The sequence below is a fragment of the Cyprinus carpio genome, chromosome A21 (genome assembly GCF_018340385.1).
Source record: "Cyprinus carpio isolate SPL01 chromosome A21, ASM1834038v1, whole genome shotgun sequence".
In the NCBI taxonomy this organism is placed as follows: domain Eukaryota; kingdom Metazoa; phylum Chordata; class Actinopteri; order Cypriniformes; family Cyprinidae; genus Cyprinus; species Cyprinus carpio.
In genome coordinates this window covers 15,797,369-15,813,236 of record NC_056592.1, presented here as the reverse complement: position 1 = coordinate 15,813,236, position 15,868 = coordinate 15,797,369, and the positions used below count along the sequence as shown (strand labels likewise).

The following is a 15,868-nucleotide window of genomic DNA, read 5'->3' as shown; positions in this document are numbered from 1 at the left end:
AATGTTCAGTTTTTCTTTCTTTGTGCTGTGGAAAGAATTTTACAGCTTCTGAATATGCTTTAGCATATGTACTGTAAAGCAAATTATGTAGATGGCACTTGAAATCGATTTAAAAAGAAAATTGCACATAGAGGTTTAGAAGTGAGAATATTCTGTTAAAAAAAAAAGAACAAAAACTTCTAGCTATCCAATGGAAAACTTTGGAGCAAACATCCTAATCAAAGCCCCTATTTCTCATTCCAAGAGTAATTAATCACCGCTGACAAGTTTGTGATTTATCTCGTAAGATTGTATGTTTAATTGCATGAGCTAATGCAAACCATTGCCTTTTTAATCTCCCCCAACTTGAAAAGCCCATAAGAATGTTGTACAAAGTAAATTTATGGTTTCTTTCTTTTAAATAGACTTGTGAGTGGATTTTTATTTCTTCAGTTTCTTCTTTTTTAAAGAAGTCCTTTCAGTAAAACACTGACAGATTTTGGATTTTTATTTCTTCAGTTTCCTCTTCTTAAAGAAGTCCTTTCAGTAAAACACTGGTATGTTTTATTTATGTATTGTGTTTTTTTTTGTTTTGTATGCGTGAGCTTAGAGACCTGTTTTGGACTGTGTGATCCTTTAATAATGGTATTCAGGATGAAAACCCAACCGTTCCTCAAAACCTCCCTGCTTTCTTTTCCCTCCAGTGTTGTAGAGATGTATGATGAAGTGTCCTGTACTCTACATTCATTTTTATGCATGATAACACAAGCCCTCTTCATCCCAGACTTGAGGTCGTTGCAGAAACCTGTCTTCTAGTTGTAGATGATGATTGGAGAGCCTCTGGAGGATAATATGAGTGCATTGTTGAGTTTGTGCCTCCAAGCTCTTCTGACAGACTGAAAATTTGGGTTGGTTGTCCTTCACTGATGGACAGGTCTTTAGGTTGTGGTTAGGGTCTGGAGTATTTTTTTTGCATTAAGATTATTTTTAATGCTTTGATCTTGTGATTACAGCTTGGTCTGGAGATTACAAAACGATTGATGCTAATGTACCTACTATCAAGTTCTTTTATTAGCAGGCTGGGATGTTTGCTAGCCATGCCAGTTTGTCTGTTTTCTCAAACATCAGATTTCTTGGTCTCCTTGGGCTTGTGAGATTTCTTTTTGGTGCTTCACCTTACTGTTAGCACAGTGATAATGTATTACGACAATGCAATAGTGCATTGTGTTCCATTCTAATTTCGGAGCCTCATGCACCTTAGTTTTGCTGTTGTGGACTCGTTGATTCCTGTTATGAACACTCATGATGGACCTCTGTGGCACTGAGACCTTCAAGACTACGAACAAAGCTGGCTCGCGCTTTCTCAAGGGCTTAATTTCTCTTCTTTTAGGTGTCTGTTTCCCTTGGGGGAGAGGGTGTGTGTTTGTGAAAAACAGTGTTTTTGTCACTGCCAATCTGTCACTAGAGGTGGAATCAGTAATGACTTGAAGAATTATTCACTTTTTAGATATTCATTTACTTCTCAGACTATCTTCATAAAGGCCAATTCACACTGCACTAACAGATGCTGACAGCCAACCTATTACAGTATGTCACTTCTCAGACATTCCACCCTCTGACAAACGCAGATTTAATATGTTCAGTTGGCGAAAACAAGCAATGACCAATGCCAACAGACACCAACAGGGTTAACACACTGATCTGACAAAACCAGAGGAACGTGTCTGGTTGTCATGTCTGTCGGTGCAGTGCGAGTTGGTCTTAAGAAAACACTGTTCTCTTTGTGTTCAGATTTAAGTATACAGTTATATTGTTTATAAGGTATAGATATCTGTCTGATCTTTTATGGTGATTTTTTTTTTGATTTCTTTTGTTTTGTATTGTTGTGCTACATATGGGTGCCCTGTCAGTGGGCTATGATGGGAATTACCCAAATCACAAACCTGTCTGAAACGTATGCAAAACCTTAAATTATCCTCCATCTACAATAACAGAGTGAGACTTCTTTTCTCTGTGAAAAGAAAAAAAGAGCATCTGTTACAACTGGCCAAATAAAAAGCTCAAAGTACTGTCTGTTTTACGCTTTATTTCATATGGTACAAATGCATTCAGTGTATGAACAGTTTGTGTACAAGGTATGACTGTGTCTTGTGTTACCTACACAGGTCCCAATTAAATAAAATGTACAGTGACCCTCAGTCAGGGCAGAGACTTTTTAAGTTTGAGCTCATTTATATTAAGAGCATCCCTAGGGCCTAGTTTTCATTACAGTCTCTTTTCTCAAATATGGCATCCATGCTTACTAGACATGAAATTTTATCCTACTTTGGGTCATTCCATTGTCTTTGATCACTTAAATGGCAGAAAATTGCCTTTAGTATTATTTTGAACATGCTGGTCTGCACAGTCGTTTAGGCAACAGAACTGTACTTGAAAGTGGGGCAATGGTTTCCCTCAGGAATGCATCCTCATTTCTACAGCCCTGAAAAAGACTCCTGTTTTTATTTTTTTTTTTTACAGACATTACTTTAATATAGCTGTTTCTCAACCCTGGTCTTGGAGTACTTGTAGTACTGAACATGTTTTATGTCTTACTAATTCAACTCATCAGCTTGTTGGTTGAAACACCCAGACTTGGAATGGAGGTATCAGATAAGAAAGACATCAAAAATATATGCTATTGGGGGTAATGCCATGACCAGAGTTGAAAAACACTGCTTTTAAACAATGAAATCTTAATATGCTACTGAGGTTGGTCTTGTAGCAAAGCACATGATTGTTTCAAAAACTTTGAACAATGCGACTGGTTTTCCGGGCCTCTGTGTTAAGCTCGCCAAATGTTTCGAAGAACTGCTCCATTTCCTGTTGCAGAGTGGTGTTCCGTCTATCAGCATCAGCACGGGCTCGCTCTACATTTCTCATCTTGATCTCAGCCACACTGACCCAGCGCCGCTGCTGCTCCAGAGTTGAGCGCAGCCCTGCAACTTCCCCCTGAAGTACCTTGTTTCTCTGCTCCAACCTGGAGACAGAGAATGGGATAAACATACTGTGTTAAGGTACGCTTATTTATCAATCCAGTGTTTCTCAACCCTGAACACTGCACCAACATTGTAAATTTTCAAACTCTTGCTAATCAAACACACCTGATTCAACTCATTGGCTTGTTAGAGACTTAGACCTGAAAAGTAAGGTTACAGAATGTGTACTATTGGTGTTAGGAACAGGGTTGGGTAAGACTGTATTAATGCAGGGTTAGCCAATCCTGCTACTGGAGAGCTACCGCTCTGCACCATTCAGATCCAATACTGCTGCAACACGTGTTACTGTAGTTTTTGAGTTCTGATTTATTGGGATCGTTTGTTGTTGAGTGATTTTTCTATTTGGTGTTTTGCTGAATTTATTTCCAAACACACAAGCTAATCAAGGTCTTCAGAATCACTAAGGCTACAGGCAAGACGGGACTAAACGCTGCAGGACATAGGCACTCTAGGACTAATGTTGCCTACATCTGCAGTCCATTTTGTTTTTACAACTTCCTTGTTTTTGTAATCCCTGTTGTCAGGTTCCAAGACTACTGATGAAGTGATCTTACCTGTTGATATTTGCCTCGTACTCTGCCTTTTGTCTGGTCATCTGTTGATGAAGCCCTGCAACAACGCACTGCATTGCGTGGGAAGCTGGAAAGACCAGGGGCTCTTGGGGAGCATTTGGCAAAAAGACTTCGCTGCTGCCAGTGCTTAAAGGCGCATCTGTAGGAGCAGAGGATGAGGCAGGGGAGTTGGGACGAAATTCTTCCATTCTAGAGTCCATCCTGAAAGAGGGGAACTGTCTTGGGGAGACATTGCAAGGGCTTGCAGTTCCACCACTCCCACTGCCCCCATCCAAAGGCACGATCTCACTGGAGGACCAAGAGCTGTTGCTCTCAGCCACACTGGTAGTACCTTTTGCCTCCCTCTCTTCTATATATTGGTCCCCCTGCTCCTCAGTAGCTATGTTGTCATAGACAGATAAGGTACTATCCTGGGCTTCACTGCTGCCTCCACTTTCCTCTAAGGTTTTTTCTGGTCCACAGCTGGGTTCTTCAATGTCAGGCCAGCTCCTTGACTGCATACATATTTGAACTCCAGCTTCCAGTTCTTTGCTCAAAGAAGAGCAGGCAGTAGTGGCAGGTAGTGGGGTTGAGGGTGTATGTACATGTCTTGTATGGAGAGATTCTTGTGGGCTGTTCTGACTGTAGTTGTCATAAATCAGAGCAGAGCTGGTTGGTGTAGAGTTTTCTTGAAGTTGTTGCTCCGTCTCTGATAAATGGGTAATGTTTTTATCACAAGGGCTTTGAAAAGACCCTCTCCTCTCTGTGTTTAGTGGTAAAGAGTGTTTATGTGGACAGGCAACAGTCTGATCTGGAAGGACCATGTGATCTTTGCTCAACAGAGGTTCCCTCAGGTGGGCAGGTGGTTCGTGCACCCATTCCACAAGGTTACTGTGTCTTTGTATGGGGTGGGCGGCTTGTAAAGATGTTTCAGGAGTGTTGCAGTTCTCTCGGGAGAAGAGCAAGCTGTGCTCACGGATCAGTTCAGACATTAGATGTTGCACAACTGCTGCCCCTAGTAAAGGAGAGAGGAATGAGTAAGTGCATGTCCGTCAGATTTAAGGCAAACAGTTTCATATGACCTCAAAACAGGAGTACATACACTAAATTTTAGAGCTATCTAAATCTCAGTTGAAGCCAGGACTTTACCTGGATTAGCCACAAACCCTTTTTATGGAGACCTAAATATTTCTCACCTCCAATGATACTTTCTGGGTCCTCAGCTTTAGGCCTTAGTATATTTGGCCCAAAAACAGTTGCCAAGTTCTGGATACTCATCTTGTTGACATTGGAGTATGACTGCACATCATTTAAGAATCTGGAACCGAGATGTGTCATAGCCTTGTTATCTGATGTGAGCCATGTTATACTTTTAAGACTAGACACATCATTGCACATTAGGCTAACGCTCCAAATGCCAATGTCTAGATATAGAAAACCTAACCCCTAAATCTTTGAATAAAAATGACTTCAGTCTTACTGGCAAATGTATTTCAGGAGGTTGAAGTTTGCAACAGGTAGCTCATAAAGGAGACTCCTCAAATCTTGCAAACCCTGAAGTACAGGATGAGATTATAAGAGAAAAGATTATTATTGGTTCCTAAATGACCAGAATGTAATCATATTAACAAATTTCTTGTTTAATTTTGTAAGCCTAAATGACCAGAATGTAATGGTATTATTATATTTTTTGTTTGTTTTTGTGGGATTATTTTGCCACATACAAGAAACTCTTCATAGCGGGAAAATGGCACCAAAGGTTCAGGCAGCTCCCTGAGGTATAGCTTTAGCAAAGATGCTACTGTGTGGACATCTGTGCTGCTGGGAGAGCAAACATGTATTCACTACGGGAGTAAATTCACACACAAGTATTTGTGGTTAAATTATTTTTTGGATATAATTTTTTTTATTGATTTTTTATTTGTATTTATGTCTTTATATCTGAAAAATGGTATTGTTTTCATTTTGTTTTGATTACATTGGTTTGATTGTTTTTGTTTTTTTAATATTGTAAATATTGTAATTCCCTTACCCTAACCCTAACCCTACCCCTCACACAAAACTTTGTCATTTTACTGATATTACTATACTTGTGGGGACATTTGGTCCTCATAATGTAGGGAATACCAGTACACACACACTAAATCAGTCCCTCCTTCTTGTGTCTAATAATATATATATTATATAGCACCGTTGACCATGTATAAAAGTTTCCTAGTTATTTCCAGCTTACTGCAGTTATATGAAATTCTGATACTTACTTAAAGGGGTCCTATTATGCTCTTTTATAAAGTCTTGATTTTGTTTTGGGGGTGTACTAGAACAGGTTCTCATACTAGGTTGTTCGAAAAACACATTCTTTTTCACATATTTTACATTATTACAACACCACTCTCCCTAGTCTGGCATGAATGGCTCGAATAGTTCCTTTATCAACTGAAGGCCCGCCTTCTGAAATACGATATGTGCTTTGATTGGTTAGCTGGGCCAGTGTGTGTTGAGATTGGCACCACTCGGCGCCTGATCGGGAAATGTCACCATAGCGGTTTGTGAGCTTCAGTGTAAATATTGCGTCTATATCAAATCAATTTGAGCGCATGATTTAACCCCGATGATTGAAACCACTCTTAAGTTTTTCTGCCTTGGGAAAACTAGCGTGTGTCCGACATAGTGATAACACACGTTGCCTTCTCTAGTGCAGCTCAACCAGGTCTCGTCCCATTCGTCAGTATTTGTGATATCACAAATCCAGGAAAAGATGCGTTGTAGTAAAACGATTCGTTCGTTGTAGTTTTTGAAAAGTGAATTCTGTTAAATAAAATATCTCCTTTTGAAGTGGACTTTGTAACTTTGCAGATCTTTTTTATACTCAAACAGCAACATTACAGACTAGTGAAAAAGCATAATAGGACCCCTTTAAATTCAAAATCTGAATTCTGTATTACGTTTGCTACCTCAGTTAAAATTCAGAAACTGAATTGGAGCTACCTCACTTAAAATTGATTTATTGAGTTGTAATTTTGGAATGTTTTGTTTTAAATTTAGTGTGTTGATTTATTTTTTGGTGTTATGCCTGGTGAAGACAAATAATTGCAAATATGTACATTATGCTGATTTCGACTGCTCTGCTGTACATTTATTCTACTTATGTTCATTATCTTAATTGTCTTAAGTTTGTTTAGACTGGTTTCTAAAGATTATTGTAGGTTTTTTGTAGGTGTTTGACTGGTGTGGCTGCCTGAAGAGTCCCACCTCGGTGAGCCCCTGCTCTCGGATGAAATCAACACACTGCTCCACCACCAAAGGAGCCATGTGATCCCCATACCTCCTCTCGTACAGGACTGTCTCCTCCAACCTTTGACCAAATACACCTGTGATACAGGTATAGAGCTGTCAGTGTCAGACCCCGTTTAGCTCCTTAGTTACCTAATTTTGTTAACTGCGATGTGCTGAAATAGTGAGAGCACTTGCTATAAATGCAGTTATCCGCAAAAGCATAAAATGAAGATCCTGTTGAGTCTGCAGAAATAGGACAGTTGCATAAAAGAATAATAATGTTCTGTTAAAAAGCGGCTTTAAGATTAATGCACGCTGCAGCTGCAATGCACCAAAATCTACCTCTGTGTGTGATGGTGTGCGCTCTCCCTGCCTAATATTTAATACTCACGTCTTCTGAAGCTCAGCACCCTTTTTATCTTCCTGTAAGCAGATTGAGAAAGATAGCTTCCAGTCCGCTGGATTGTCTGTTTGTTTTCAGGCATCTTTTCTTGTCTCTTCAATTATGTCTTTATAGGTCTGTCTTCTTTCTTTTTTTTAGGACACACACACATCTGCTATCCTGACCTCACCCTGGGATGTTTTCAGTCTTTGTAGCGATCCTGAAACTGGCACCGAACCAATGTCCTCACGGAACCTAAATCCCTTTAGCTCATGTTTTGCAAACTTGTTTGTGTCTAGAACTGGATGTTCCCTTTTCCTTTGCTCTTCCTTCTCCCTCTCTCTCGTTCTCCTGTCTGCAGGTAAGTTGATGAGGCTTAGTACACCGAAGAAAAGCTCTCTCTCACTCCTGCTGATGTGCAACACTGACCCTCTAGCTCAGATATGCGTGCTTATCGGATATATCAGCATTCCAAATCAGATGACAGTCCTCATTCTGAAAGAGGAGGCATTGTTCAAGTGCACACCTCTTATTTTAAGCACACTTCCATAAAAAAAAGTTCCTTCCATTTCAATTGTAAGAGTCCAAAAGTTGAAGGGCAGGAGCTTAGCAAAGTTAACGAAAAACAAAACGTTTGTTAATAAATGTGGTGCCCTTAGTCCTGGTAAAAAGAGAAAGCAGATTACATTCGTTGCAATTCAAAATGCATCCCAAAGAAGAGTTATGGAAGCACTGTCTCCACACTGTTGTCCATCCAGCACTCGACCTCTTATACCGTTTCGGGGTTCTTCCTGCGGGAGTTCACTGATAAAGTGCTTCTCAGTTAAATGAGAACAAGTCTGGTTCAAAGTAGATGTTCCCTGTGACACCGCCTCTTGAAGTGGATGTCTCAGTCATATGCCATCATTGATGGTGACAACAACAGAGACTTGTCTGTGTTCGCCTCTGAGGGGAGGTTATGTTTGTCTGGACTTAATTGTCCAAAGTCAGCACCTCCTCGGTTTACTGTCAAATTAAGTCTTCCTCCCTAACTGAATTTCTAATACTCTTACACTTTCTGTCTCATTCACTGCTGTTGATTGTACGGTAAATTATATTTCTCCTGTACTCTTTCTTTGTCTGTTTTCTGTCTGCTTTTTTCCAGCCTCTTGCCTGTATTAAGCTAATCCACTGCAGGGTTACTGGAGTGTGGCCAAGGTGGCGGAAACACCTTCTGTTTTCCCTATTTCTGTCCCCTCAACATGAATCATTAACACCACAAAACACAGATTGACTAAAAATAAAATGAGCTAGAACTTTCTGCTGGTTACTTTCTGCTATATCTTCCTTTCTTTCTCTCTGTCCCTGTGTACCTCACATGGCTTGAATCCAAGAATTTTCCATTGGACGCAGCTGAACACACCCCTCAAACCCTTTTTATACATTTGTGCCCAGTAACTTGGCCCCTGATGAGAATCCCAGTCTAAAACAGATCCTTAGACATTTGTCCAGTGTGTGTGCAATGAATGTGGCTGTGTTATCTGTAGGGGCATCTCTCACCTTTTAGGAGCCCTAGAGCTATGTAAAGTTATGTTGGAGAGGTAATGTAGGGAATTCACTGAGAATCTCTGCAGCTCAACTTTCACCTTCAGATCAGATTTGCATGTACAGGGATAGATTTTCATATTGGGACTCAAGACTTTACAGATTGTGTTTGTAAAATAACATCTACTGGGTGTTTGGGTTATGTTAGGTAGAAACATTGTCGTTTAATGCATTATATTGATGAATACGAGGATGAATTGATGAATACTTTAAATTCTGATTCATTTGGGCATATTTCAGTTATAAACATTAATTTGCTTGCATATTTGAGAAATTCTTCATATATTAATGCTATGAATTATACAATGAACCTTCTAATTTGGTACATAAAATATATTAATTTTAAAAACTAGCAACAGAGCACAAACTATGTAATTCAATTACTGTTTAACAGATATAATCAAAGCTTTTTTCATAATCCTATACATCATATTTTTCTAAAATCAAGGATTATATCTCTTAAATTTCTTACAAATGCAATCAACACAATCAAAACTGCTCTGTGTATACCAGCTGAAGTAAAATTTAAATTTACTATTTGTTTGTCAGTTGAATTAAAAGTGTTTTTGAATTATTAAATATGGTAGATCAATCCAACTGTTTGTTCGTTAATGGGATTATGCTGTTAGCAGTGTTTTGTTTTTTGATTGGATTAAAAGAACCAGTTCATAAGAGTCATTTGTTTGTGAATCGGACTGGTTGTGCTGTGTTATTGCATGTAACCAATTTATACTATCACATGTACTCAAACTCAGATAAAATATGACTTCTTTTGCCATGGGGCTCTATATTTAGCAGCAGGAGTGTTGGACCCTTTGACAAATTGTGATCATACGTTTCCACAGTTATTAACATAATAAATCTTGCCATTTTACCGGCTTTTTGTTGCTTTTTTTTTTTCAGAAACGTTATGATTTTTTCTTTTCTTTTGCCATTGGGGCAAATGGGAACACCCAAGTTGTATTTGTTGTAGTTTTCGTTCACAATATAAAAGTTTACCCATCTATGACTTCCACTGAGAACCCTGGAAATGTGAAAGGGGTCCAAAGAGTAAAAAATTGTGATTGTGATTTTTAGAATCAGTATCATGATTGTTTGAATGAAGATTGGGATTGATCAATATTTTTATCCTGCTTTAATGCATGCATTTTTACTTTATGAAAATAGATACATTTGTATGATTGTTGTAGTGTCTTGCACTCACAAAGCTATTTCATTGTATGGGATATGTGATGGTTCTCATGAGAAAAGCAAGGTGTACTGTAACATCATTATTCCCAGGCACACTGCCAAGATGGACACACAGCTGCCACCCACAACACCTCACGCTCTCACTCCAACATATGGTGCAAGTAATAGAGGAGGAAAAGAATGAACCTCTAAAAACAAGTTCATAAGATGGTGCTTGAACTCTAAGGCCCCGTCCACACGGATCTGGCGTTTTGGGAGAATGAAACCGGGTTCCAGAGTGGATAAATTTGAAAACACTACCCTCGCGGTTTCGTGTGGACAGCGAATCCGTATATTTTCTGAAACGATGATGTCATCTGCTCACGTCTTGCCCCTAGTCAGACACCACTATGTCACGTAACAGCAACAAAAACATGAAAAAAAAAACACTGAACGATTATCTTTTTATTAACTAACATTAACACAGATTATTAATGTATTGTTCCATGTTTGTTTGTATACCGCGCACATAGTCCAAGTCTTCTTCTCCATTTTAGTGTATCTCTGTGGCAGAATTACAGCGCCACATGCTGGTCTGGCATGTATACGGTATCGTTTTGTGTCAGTTTTGTGGTTTCGTGTGGACGCAAATATTTCTTGAGATGAGAAAAGAAGATTGGATAGGGAAAGCTCTGTCTTCGTGTGGACGTAGCCTAAATGACACTAGCTGAAAAACACTTGCCAACTTTGTTTGCAATGTTTTTAGCAAAAATCATGAGGAACATTCTCAATGTTTGCTGTTTTGAATGACATCAGCTCAAGCGGTATGTGTTATTTGTCATTTTATGAGATTTGCGACAGGGTAGACAAAGCGCAGTCTGTGAGGAGACCAGTCATTAGACGTGTAATGCATGGCCCATGATTTGGAAATGACTGGAATGTGTGTGTATTGTGTGAATGGGTTGTTATGTCTATGGCTGGAGCCCTAAAGATTGATTGGATCTGCTGTTTTATTCTATTCAGACAGTCAAGTAACACTATCAAGTGTTTTATCATAAGAATGACTTGCACAGGCCTAGATTTTCCAGAGACAACAGAATGTAGACATAAAATTAGTCAGATTTTCAGGTCCTAAATTACAGTGTGTGTATGTGTGTACGTACCTGTAAAAGGAATCCAGATGCCCTTATTTAGGCTCTTCAGCCATTCCTCCCCCTGACCACAGCTGTTTGACAGGAAGAAATATGAGCCAGGACTAACCAGTACATCCCTGTTTCCTCCTAATGGAAAGACAGTGTTAGAATACATGGAAAAAGTTTGTTTAATTACCCCACATCATCCAAATACCCAAAAGTAAATTAATGTAGACCCCAAACAATTTTTGCAGCACATGTTGATCTATAGCCTGATGCACACATCCTAATAATATGTACTAATAAATATGTTATAACAAACACATTATCGACTATTGTAGATCAAATGTAAGCAAAATTAAAAATGACATATCATTTATTATTTATTATTTGGTTGATTGTAATCCAATACAAGGTGGTTTTGAATGTTTCCCTTGGTTTTGTCAGCAACCAGACCTGACATGACAAATCCACACACTCATAAACTGCCGCTTTTTCCATCCTGTCATAGTATGACGTGTCAATATGGTTGCTGGGAAATTGGAGGTTTGAATTTACAAGGTTTGTTTGAAGAAGTGGATTTTATGATAAAGCATTTTTGATGATAAAATTTGTCTTTTTATACCACAATTCTTTGTCTTCAGAGTGCAGTAAGGCTAATGCTAAGTGCTGTGTATTGCTCTTTACTGTGTGAAAAATCTCTGTAGGTCCTTATTGGTCACTGTGTCCTTCAAGTCCATCAGTGAGTTAACTGGAAGACAGCCCAAGAAAAATCAGATAACCATTTCTTATCTTTAAGCACCGCAAGAGTTCAGCGGGGGGAAAGGAGAGCATTGATTTTCATAATTAAATTAAAAACTCTTGTCATTTTTTCTTCTTCATGCATTTCTTAGAGACAATATTAATCACAAGATGGGTCTCGGTCACAATTAAAGTATGCCCCAGATTCCACTCACATTTGCCGGTAGAGTGCAGTAATTAATTCCAAAGGAGACACTATCTGTAACAAGACGAGAGCTGTAAAAATCCAGCTAAGTGGTTTATCAATACTGAGCACTTGCTGAGGCTGGCCTGAGCAATAATGATATTAAAAGGAGAGCATTGAAATGCCATGAAAGGGCATTTCACAGATTCAGAGCAGTGACCGTCACAGTGGGGACCAAGTCCTCTGACAGTCATTGATAAGTAGGACTTGCCAAAAATACTGGAGTAATGAAACTTCATTTGTTTTGTTTTTTTTACTCTTGGTGTGTTTCCTGTATGACTCTCTTCCCCCCATGGAACACAAAAAGAGATGTTTACAGCCTAGTCCTCATGTTTGCATGAATTACAAGGACATTTTTTGAATCCATGGTACAATGTAGAATGTTATAATTTATGACTCATCTAATAGTTTGCATTCTTCTAAGTTCCCTGTTGGAGGTGTTATTTGTAATAAGATTACTTGCAACAGGCAAAAAATATAGTGGCAGAGCTATTCCTCATCCAGACTTCAGGTTTTCACATTCATGTTCATCTATTCATCTATCCTCATTTTTGGATCTCTCTGTAAATAACGCTGATTTAGAGTCACTCTGTTCCACCCAAGTCTTTTCAAACTAATTATTTTGAATGCCCCTCCTGTCCAAAGCCATAACAGCAATGTACCTGTCGCTTCTCGGCTTTAATGTATTCATAAGTGAAATCTCGGTTAACTCAGCATGGGGTCTGTCCTTCATGTTCTGCTTCCCTTCAAGCACTTGAAGTAATCGCTTGACCCAGAAACTCCTGCAAACCATTTCTTTGAGGTTAAGTTGCTAGTTATGAACACTGCTCTATTTGCATAGTTTATCTTATTTTTGATGAACTCTGTATACTCTCTCTCTATTTATATAACGTTTAATATAATCAAATGTATGCACACACACACAAAAGTTTTCATAAGTTCACACTGTCAGAACAATTAACACACCTTTGGGAAGTAGCGAAGCACTCGCTCACCTTTCTGTGCAGCACTGTTGTACTTCCAGGACTTGAAGCAGGTGAGTCCCATCCCTGCAAGTGGAAGTCTCTTGAGATGCCTCAGCCGAGCTCTGATCCTCTAAGGGTGTGCATCACCATCATCAGTGGCACTGGGGCTCCTGCGGCTGCTAATCAGTGGAGGCTGACCAGGCTGGCGGCATCCCTGAGCGCAGGCTCCCCAGCACTGCCATGGCCTGGACAGAAGCCCCATCTGTCTCTCTATCCCTATCTCCCTCCTCATCCATCTCATCAATAAAGCCCCAGCCCTATCCCGTTGGCAGCCACTTTGAGGTGGGGGGAGATGGAAGGGCGGGGCGTGGACCCTCTGCGGCAGACTATTCTGGACACGCATCCATACACACACACACTGGCCTCAGCATCCCTCCACAAACTGTAATTACTTCAGTACAGTATGTCGTCTCAGGCAGCCAGAACCAATTTCCCTAATGCATCCACCATACACCCACCCCCCCGCAGACCGGCCCGACATTTGGTTTAATGGCCGTCGATGTGATCGGCCCTCACCCGCACACAATGACTCAAAGAGGTAATAAAGATGTGAACGAGTGGCCGGCGTGTTAAACTTTTGAACCGTCCTCCATTAGGCTAAGAGGAGCCGTTGTCTCTCTTATCCTCCCTTTCCCATCTGCCTTCTCTCTCCTTCTTGCAAGTCAGATTTATGATTCCCTGACTGGCAGGATCTCAGGCATATATTGATCCTGATGAAAGAGGCTCACTTCATTTGGAAAGAGGAATGGGCCTTTTCAGTAGGCTTTACACATCCCATTAAGTGTAGAAGTAGCTGTACTGATGTGGAATTCTCAGGCACACAGAATACACAATACAGACCCCAGTGATGTACCTTTGGACATTTTCACACAATGATTTCTTAAGAATTATACTATTTGATAAGTTTGGCAAATGTACATGTTTTGCAGATGGTATTTGGTGTGCATTGATTGAAACATGGACCACTGGTAATGTCAGGGCTCTTGGTGTTCTTGGAATCTTTGGTCCACTATACAGTGTTGCAGTGATGATGTATTTTTGAAGGCCAACCCAGAGGTTAGCATCACCCTGCTTGCCTCGACAAAGAGCCAATAGGATTTTTCCATTGGCATTTGGATTATTGCAGAAAATAAGCTCTATGGCCAACAAAAGATTCTTACACGTCTTTCATTAAGATAATATTCACAAACGAAGACACACAATTTAAAGCCTAAGTACAATAACCAGAAGTAAAAAGCTAGGCTATAAACAAACTACACCTGAGTCACATGACTTCAACGTCACCACCATTAAGCTTCCAACAACTCTCTTGATGTATTTAAACAACTATACAATGGAAAATTTAAGTTAAGAATATTTAATGATGTTTAATGTCCCTGACAACCTCTCTCTCATTTACATATACTTGTTCGAAACCACCTTTTTCAAGACACGTAAAAGCTTTAAAAAAATCACAAGTGGGCTATTTCTAATGTATTTTGTATTGTAGAATAAAAAGTGAAAATATCTTATGTTCACCACAGACCTGATTTCAAACATTTAACCAAAATATCTTATGTATATTATATACATGATTTAAATTGTCTTTTGGACATTGGAACTGGAAATGCTAAAATTGAGCTTTTTTTTTGGGTTTTGTTATTCATTCATTTAGTAATATATTCATTAATATATAGCTTTTGGTTGTACAATCCTGAATGAAGATCTACCATCCTGCAAAGTTCAGCTCCAACCCTGATCAAACACTAATGAACCAGCTAATTAAGATCTTCAGGAGCACTTGATAATTACAGACAGGTGTGTTAAATCAGGGTTGGATCTGAACTCTGCAGGCAAGTAGATCTCCAGGAACAAGATTGAGCACCCCTGAGCTAGCTAATGATGGACTGGCAACAACCAGTTTGAGTCAGATCTACAGTGTCAGATTTCTCATTTGCAGATCACATCTTGTTGGAAATGACTTTCTGGCTGTTGCAAACCTACTGGAATGTGTGAAAGAATTTTGGTACAGACCCTTTGAATTCAGCCCTGTGGTTTCTCTGCTTTGACCTCTGCTTCACAGTGGCTGGCCATTTCCAATTATCACTAAGAGCTTTCTTCTCCTCTTGTGTCAATAGCGCAATATACATTTTTGTGCTGAGCAAAGGCTCTTCTGAAAATGAAACTTGTCAGACACACAAGTTACACACTAGCACTCCTTCACATGCATATGCGCGCATTCATTTCATGTCAGATTAATGTTTTATCTTTTTACTGGAATTGAATGCGCGCAAAACTTAAATTGTGAGAGGGCACAGCCCTCGTTTTTTTAATCTACATAGAAGCTTTTGCTTTGCATCAGAGATCTCAGATAAGATACAAACATAAATCTGTCAATCACTTTACCTGACACTGCCAACAAAAAAACAAAACACAACCCGAAACTGTGCTAAATCTGTTCACAGTTGTTATTATAACAACTGATCTATTTAAATTGTGCATGTAATGTACAAAACATGTATTCCTTGTTCCAGTTTATAGTATTGCCTTTCAAAAACTGCCCTCTACAGTCTGAAGAATGAAATGACACCTGACAGGTTAATAAAGACAACTCTCTTACACAATTTTGTTAATGTTTTCATAAGGTAGGGTAAGATGTGGAAGAAGCCTCCTTAAGAACAACATGCATTTGTGTCATTAATGTAAAATACTAAATGAACTACTCCAAATAATTTTTGACAATTCGGTTGAATCGTTAAGTAACCA

The 15,868-nt window shown here is 39.3% G+C and overlaps 2 protein-coding genes across 2 annotated transcripts in view; one reads left to right on the top strand and one right to left on the bottom strand.

Moving 5' to 3' along the window:
• Positions 1-2,045: 2,045 nt before the first annotated feature.
• si:ch211-247j9.1 (rho GTPase-activating protein 24) lies at positions 2,046-13,753 on the bottom strand. Its single transcript, XM_042711046.1, is given in 8 exon segments — positions 2,046-2,998; positions 3,572-4,583; positions 4,765-4,886; positions 5,049-5,124; positions 5,259-5,389; positions 6,714-6,939; positions 11,144-11,260; positions 13,094-13,753. Coding segments are annotated over 8 exon segments (1,974 nt in total). The 5' UTR covers positions 13,146-13,753; the 3' UTR covers positions 2,046-2,760.
• The window catches only part of clk4b (CDC-like kinase 4b), a 21,283-nt gene continuing 18,584 nt past the window's right edge, over positions 13,170-15,868 (top strand). Inside the window, exon 1 of the mRNA XM_042711497.1 lies at positions 13,170-13,327. Coding sequence (XP_042567431.1) covers positions 13,170-13,327 — 158 coding nt within the window. The remainder of the gene's footprint in view (positions 13,328-15,868) is intronic.